The sequence below is a fragment of the Echinops telfairi genome, unplaced genomic scaffold (genome assembly GCF_000313985.2).
Source record: "Echinops telfairi isolate 266 unplaced genomic scaffold, ASM31398v2 ScPeMD7_3533;HRSCAF=4204_0, whole genome shotgun sequence".
Classification (NCBI taxonomy): Eukaryota; Metazoa; Chordata; class Mammalia; order Afrosoricida; family Tenrecidae; genus Echinops; species Echinops telfairi.
Window position 1 is genome coordinate 102,712,351 of NW_022107431.1, and position 7,878 is coordinate 102,720,228.

At 39.1% G+C, this 7,878-nt stretch overlaps 1 protein-coding gene across 50 annotated transcripts in view; it reads right to left on the reverse strand.

Moving 5' to 3' along the window:
* RIMS1 (regulating synaptic membrane exocytosis 1) overlaps window positions 1-7,878 on the reverse strand; it is a 545,565-nt gene that overhangs the window by 79,594 nt on the left and 458,093 nt on the right. For 34 of the 50 annotated variants that reach the window (XM_045294412.1, XM_030886788.2, XM_030886807.2 and 31 more), the window contains one exon: window positions 3,797-4,032. The exons of 8 other annotated variants lie outside the window; for them this stretch is intronic. In XM_045294412.1, the coding sequence (XP_045150347.1) occupies window positions 3,797-4,032 (236 nt within the window). The remainder of the gene's footprint in view (window positions 1-3,796; window positions 4,033-7,878) is intronic. 8 more of the 50 variants (XM_030886792.2, XM_030886795.2, XM_030886811.2 and 5 more) reach the window with 1 other exon arrangement.

The following is a 7,878-nucleotide window of genomic DNA, read 5'->3' on the forward strand; positions in this document are numbered from 1 at the left end:
CCCCAAACACTCAGTCATTCACAATGCTGTGGAACTCTACTTCCCCAAACACTCAGTCATTCACAATGCTGTGGAACTCTACTGCCCCAAACACTCAGTCATTCACAATGCTGTGGAACTCTACTTCCCCAAACACTCAGTCATTAACAATGCTGTGGAACCCTACTGCCCCAAACACTCAGTCATTAACAATGCTGTGAAATTCTACTGCCCCAAACACTCAGTTATTCACAATGCTGTGGAACCCTACTTCCCCAAACACTCAGTCATTAACAATACTGTGGAACTCTATTTTCCCAAACACCCAGTCATTCACAATGCTGTGGAACTCTACTTCCCCAAACACTCAGTCATTAACAATGCTGTGGAATTCTACTTCCCCAAACACTCAGGCATTCACAATGCTGTGGAGCAGTTTCCCCTGACACTCCAGGGGCCCAGGACATGGAATGGACTCAACAGAGACTGGTTACGAGAAAGTTCCTAACAGGGATTTTAAGACCTGGCACTGATCTGACTTCTAAATGTGCTCTCTACTATTACTCTTTCTTATGTCTTGGCTCTCTTCAACTGTCGATGTGCTGAGATAATTTAGTAGAATATGCATCTGCAGTATTTTTCTTCGCACAGAATAGCTGATCCCATCTTTGTATGCTTCTTTGCTTCAGGTATTTCTATAGGGAAATGGAAGTCAGTGACTCTTTAGTCTTATGTAAATGCCTGAACCCCAGAGCAAATCCAACACAAAGTGAGCTGCCTTGGAACAGGCTCTGAGTCCTGGTGGCCCCATGAACATCAGTGGGGGACTGTGCTCCCAGGTTTTCCAGGGCTGGTTTTTTCAGAGCTGGTCTCCAGGCCAGCTTTTTCTTTAAAGGTACCCCTGGGTGGATTTGAACTTCCAACCTTTCCTTTAGCAGCTATGTGTTTGAACCACTTGCACCACCCAGGGACTCTGTTCTTAAGTACAGAGACACATAGGAATGTATACGTAAGAACCATCATCTGCATAGAGTTTCAGAGAGAATGTACTTTTTTTTTTCACTTAGACACGTTATTATTAAAAGACTTATTACCGTAATTGCCCTTGATTGGCCAGTAATTTTGTGGGTGTATTCAGGACTGATTCTTCACAGATTTGTAGACCCTTCTCAAAAAGATTTTCATTTATAAGTGAGGAGGGGATAACTACTGGTAGAATAGCATATAATTTTTATATGTAAACTCAATGGCCAAGACCTCACATGAAATAGGCTAAAGCTACATCTAAACCTACATTGGCTAGAACGTTCTTCATATAAAGCCTGGCCCTAATTCACCAGAAGCTTCAGTCAATTCCGAAGTACCCTTGAATCAGGGGCTTTTCGATCTAATGAAGCTTGTTGATATTAAGTCAGTTTTGAATGAGAACAACCCCCTATAACAGCAGGGAAAACTGCCTGATCCGGCACCATCTTCACAATCATTCTCATGTCTAAGCCCAAGGTTGCAGCCGCTGTGTATTTTGAGTGTCTGCCAAACGGAAGGGGTCACCGTCCAGCACTATGTCAAACAAGGTCCTACTGCTATCCCACTGGTCCAGAGACAGATTGCCAGGTCCTCCTTCCGACTCTGTCTTAGTCTGGAAGCACCAAGGAAACTGTCCACCACTGGTAACCCTGTTGGTAGTTGAAATACCAGCAGTGGTGGCATGGCTTCCAACAGGGGCTAATTAAGCTACTGTTTTACAGATAAATATCTATATAAACACATATATAATAGCATATATTATATCATACAATAGCACATATTATATAATATATAAGCTATGTGCTTCCCTGTTTGAAGAACTTTATTAGTAGTAACACCTAGATTCACTGGACATCTTTCTATTTATGCTACTCTCCTATTGAAAAATACATTAAAATATTATCCCTTCTTTTATCCTGAAAACGATAGACTATTCAAAACTATTAATATTATTTATAATAGAGATAATCTATAAGAATAATATTATAAGCTTTTAACAATATACTGTTCAAAGAGGGTAGATAATATTTGCAATTGAAGACAGACTCTTAATTGGAATAAAATGTAACCCAATAAAGACAAAGCCGATGAGTGTTACACTATAATCATTTGAACTTATCCTGAGAAGTTATACCACAAGAATAGTTTCTACACAGTATTATTGTGGTTCCTTAGTTTAAAACAGCAAATTTCTGCCTAACTAATGAGTAACAGAGAGGAACTAACGACAGGGTGAGGAAAAAAAAAAGAATGACTGTAGAAGAAGGGGCTAGAATCCCTAATGCCAATCAAAACTGCCTTTGAAGCTACTCTGAAGAAACAAGTGATTCTGCCTCACAAGGAGCAGAGATGGGCCTGTGCACTGGCCGGCACCGGGCAGGTCTGAGGCCTCCGAGGCTGCCTGCTAACTTAAGGTCATCCTAGTTCTATGACAGACCTTAGTTTGAATAAGTAGCTATACATGCTAGCTCAATCTCTGCTGGGCTCACCATTTCCTACCTTTATCATCAATATAACAAATGGAATTTATAGCTTAAAAATGGGTACTTTCCAGGGTTTGGGTAGAAGTCAATTTTGTAACAAGACTTTCTCTGTTCACGAAAAGAAAATGGAATCAATATTTAAAAGAGGAGAAAGAGGTGCTGGCAGGTTAAATCATTTGGCTACTTCACTTACCTTGGGAATTCTATAGTCCTGAGCATACACGCGCGTGTGCCGCAATGGTTACAGCACTGAGCTGAGTGAAAGCTGGGGCATTTGGACGCAGCAGCTGCTTTTTGGGAGAAAGATATGACACTCTGCTTCCGCAACTCTTTACAGTCTGAGCAACTCTATGCATGCAGTCTTCCTGTTTTTCAATCGTTTTATCAGGGGCTCCTACAACTCAGCACAATCCATACACACATCAACTGTGTAAAGCACATTAGTACATTCATTGCCCTCCTCATTCTCAAAACATCCGCTCTCCACCCAAGCCCCTGCCTATGCATGCATTCTATCTGTCCTAGCGGGTTACTCTGCGCTGAAATCAACTCAGGCAGCGGGAGTGGCTTTGAAGTTGAAAGCAGAGTAATGAGCCATTTGTCTGATCAAATATTATATAACCAGAGGGAATTATTTTTATATCCTACAATGTACAATATGATAGGAGGCATCCCTCCTGTGTTTCTTTTCTATATACCTGGAGGACATAAAGCTTTTAGGATTTATTAGGCAGAAGAACATATGTGAAACTCAAATTTGTATTAAAAGCCTTTACACGAATCCACTGACCCATTTTTTCTCAAGTAAAAAGAACAGCTGGATTTTGCTTCGTTGGTTAATAGCAAGCACAGTTGAATTGTTATATTCATATAACACAGTGAAGACTACATTTAAGTTGCACAACTGACCTTCTTTTCTATAAAATATAGACATAGCCTATATCACAACTAGTTGAATTATGGGACCTTTTGAAAAGGAGAATCCTGTTGCTTTTCTTGCACACAAATCAATTTGGATCTCTAAGACTTCTTTGCATTTCCTTGCACATTTGTACACGTGACTTTAATTTCCTTTTTACTTGCAAGTATCTGGTCATTTTACAGATGCACAAGTGTTAAGACAGCTTTCCGTAAGAAAACAAGCAAACTCATACATTGAGACAATGTTTTTCAGAGACAGGAACATAAGCTTTCTTTGCAAAGAACTAACTATCCTCTATCGAACCATCCCAAGCCATGGCACGGAGCTCAAGTTTTGCCTGTCCAGCAACAACTTGAGATGTTTGGACTGAATTCACGTCACTCACCTGTTTGGCTAAGTTGGGATGTGCTTCTACTCCTTCGAGACACTATGGCAACGACTTTGGCACTGAGGCTGGATCTCCTTTTCTTGCCGCCGGCTCCCACCATGCCCACAGCCGTGTCCGACTGGCTGCCGTCATTGCGCTCCAGGGCATACATCTCTCCACTCACGCTGGTGCTCTTTGTGATGGCTCTTCCTGAACTCCCCATCCGTCTGCCTTGCATTTTAGGGGTAAATGAACTATATTTACAAAGTAAAAACATATATGCACACATAAATTACATGTCAGCACAGCAGAAACTCTAATTCTATTTTATCTTGAAATAATCCAGGCATATTTTCAGGCGGGGGGGAGAACACCATTTGAATAGACATCCTACAGCTATTATCTATGTATTACATAATACATTTGTATATGCAAGTATTCTATGTGTCCAATCCAACATGGGCTTCTGTGTGATTTCCATTGCCTTCTACAATATGGTTTCCTGTGAATTCTCATGGTCAAATCCTACTGCATTTAGATACACCTACATCTTCTACCTCTCCTTAAGTACACTTGAGTAACCTGCTTTTCTAATAGTCTATTGCAGTGCTCTGCAGGAGGAAATGGAAAACGTCAGGATTTGGTCAATTTCATAGGCATGCTGTTCATGATTTGAACACCTGATACTGAGACTCAATAGTTTTTCCAACTCTTATGTATCTCCTTAACATGTCCCGTAAGTACTTATTGAAAACTTTTCTTTTGATGATTTTACTTTAGCTATTACAGTACCATGTAGATGAACGAATGTGTACTTTTTATTCTCCCCATTCTTTCTAAACAATAAAATTCTATGGCAACTATAAATTGGCATCTTTAAAATCCTTCCACAAATATAGTGTCATAAAATTGTGAGCAACGTTCTGTAGCTTATTGAGAAGTTTAAAATAAGGTGAAATATCTTCTATCGTATTCTGATCATATAAAAGCATTCAAGGTGAGTTAGGAAAATTCACAAAACTTTTAAATTGGTATTTAACTACAGTAATGAGTTTTTCTATAGTGTTGACAATAATACTAGGAAAGAACTAGGAAAATCTGTCAGAATTAGGGAAACTTGTCAGTCTGGTGATTACTACATTAGAGGATGCTAAGGTAAGAAATTATATTACTCATGCTTTTGTGAACTATTATAATTTACCCTAAAAAATTAAATCACTTGTTTAAAAGCTTAATAACATTCTTATATAAGGGTCCATACACCTTGCAAAAGAATGCAGAAATAAAATACTGTTCGGTGAGAACATGCTAAGGCATCTTCAATACTTCTGTTTGTCCAAATTACTAGTTTATTGTCGGGAATGGGTTATGGGAAGTTCTCATCAATCCAAAGGTCAATGTTTTAGCACTTATTTATTTTGTTGCTAACTTCCATAATTATACCCACATTGCAGCCAGGGAAGAAACCTAAAAATAATTTGCAGCTAATGAATCCCACTGCCATCAATTGAGAGCCCTGGTTACACATTGGTCTGCACAAAACCACCAGCTGACCTTGATGTTTTCAACTCCCCTGAAGAGTTACAGTCTTAGAAACCCCCAGTGGTCGTTCTACCCTATCTTACGGGTGGCTATTAGTCAGAATTGACGCAATGGAAATGTTTGTTTGGTTTGGATTAGCCGTCAAGTCATTCCGACTCATCCTGACCCCAAAGGACAGAGCAGACTGCTCCGTAGGGTTTTCTGAGACTGTCAATCTTTCTGAAGGCAGAACGGCTCATCCCATGGACAGCTGCTGGGTCTGAAGTGCAGACCATGTGGTCAGTAGTCAAATACTTAACTAATGACACCACCAGGGATCCTTCACGCTAGTAAATAGTTCCCATAAACTAGGTTCAAATGATTTCAGTCATGGCTGACAAAGCAAAACCTGAACAGACTTCAATTTTTAAACTTCAGTGGTCCAGAAGGGAAAAAATTACTATCCCTCCCTTGGAACGGAATATTTGGAAGAGGCTTACGAGCTCTTTTAGAAACCTGACGTAGAACACACGCTCAAAGGCTGCAAGGCTGGCAGTCATCTTTGAGCAGCATGGCTGAGTCCCAGCCAGGTAAGAGATTTGGTGGCGATGCAATTCATATGCTGCCTTTGTTTCTAAGAGAAGATTGTGGATCCGGCTTGAGCCTGTGAGGATTTCCTGCTCAGTTATCCCTCTGGTTTACTCACATTTAAATTCTGGTCTGTCTCAAAAACTATGCCTAAACTACTACATAGTCCTGATCAATGTACACTTCAATGGTACATTGAAATGGTTGCTAGTTATAACATTGTTATGCAAATACAAAGTGAATAACCACTATTCTTTCTGTTTTTATTTTATTTTTGTATTCTTTCTTAATACAAAATAATTTTAGGTTATGTTAAAGACTGTCAAAATGACTTACAGAGTTCTAACTTTTATATGTGTTTTATAAAATGTAGACTATTTCTTCGGAAGTAGTTTTTTTTTAATTAATCCAATTACAGTATGCACAGAAACAAAATGTCAACTTTGCACACGTGACAAAATCTATACAAGACATTAAACACTGAAATTGGTATATACTTTTCATAAGCATTTTAATATATTTTCTTTATATTTGTGATGTAATAGGTTACGCATTTGCCTGCTAATCACAGTAGTAGTGGGAACCTACCAGCGCAGGAAAAAGATGAGTTTTCCGTTCACCTAAAGCTTGAGAGCCCCTGGCACAGTGAGTTTGTTACCAGCTGGGCTGCTAGTCCTAACCACGGAAGAAAGAGGAGACTTTCTACTCCCTCCCAGGGTTACAGTCAGTCTCAGAAGCCCACGGGGTCAATTCCCCTGTCCCGCGGGGTTGCTGTGCATCAGAATGGGCTCAAGCACACTGAGTTTCCTTTTGGGTTGACACTCCAGGGAGCAACGCAATTATGGTCACTGTGAGTTGGAATCACCTCAGTGGTAATGAGTTTGCTTCCTATGTTTTTCATGCAATATGGGGGTAATGCTTTTAAAACTTCAGACATGAACTCAATATTAAAATTGTAGCTAGATGCTGCAGTTTATTATTTTAGAAAATGTGGTCCATGCATAAACTAAATCCTTTATTTTCATTTTAAATCAAAATATAGAACTTTCTTTGATTTAGGCAGAAGATTTAGTTGTTTTAGAAACAGGTTTGTATCAATTCTCATTTAGCATTTTCCCTTAATTATAGCTGTCAACACAGATTATGGATGCATTATAACCTTAATGAAATTACTGCAGAAATTTTACTTTGAATTGTGTCATTTATATCAAATTGAAACTACAATGCAAAGTGAGATTTTTGTATCAGCCTGTGTAGATGTATCTGCACACACACCCCCCTCCCTCGCTCTACATACCAACCACTGCCACAGAGTTGATTCCAGCACACTAGGGCTAGAGGACAGAGTAGATTTAACTGCTCCATATGATTCATGAGGCAATATATCATAATAGGAGCAGGCAGCTTCATTTTTCCCCATGGAGGGCCTGTGGGTTTGAACCACCCACCTTGGGATTAGCTGTCCAATGCTTAACGCACTGCATTGATATTGTTGCATTTTTAAAAAAATATAAAGCAAAAATTACCTCAGTTTTTTCTCACATGATTGTTTGCTAAGGTATATGTGTACATTTTTAAAATAAAATGTATTTCCAATATTATTTTGAAATGCTACTCTCTTTAAAAGTCTTGTTTTTTCCCTAGTTATAAATTCAGGATTGTTAACTGAGTTATATGAGTAATTATTCCAAAAGCTGTCATCTATAATCAAATACATGTCATACAGATATTTCTAGATAGCCAGTTCCTCTGACCCCAAATCTAAAATACTTCACTTTAACGCCTTTAAAAGTATTCAAACAATATTAAGTAAAAATACCAACCGAACGTTTCTGAAATCATTTGACTCTCAGGAAATCCACTGGATCCAAAGGAGCATAATTTGGCATGGCAAACAAGGTTGCTTTTGACATGTTTTACTGCTGTGCTGTCTTGAGAGTTTCTTTTCTACCATTCATAGCACCCGACAGCACAGAGTGGAACTGCACCCG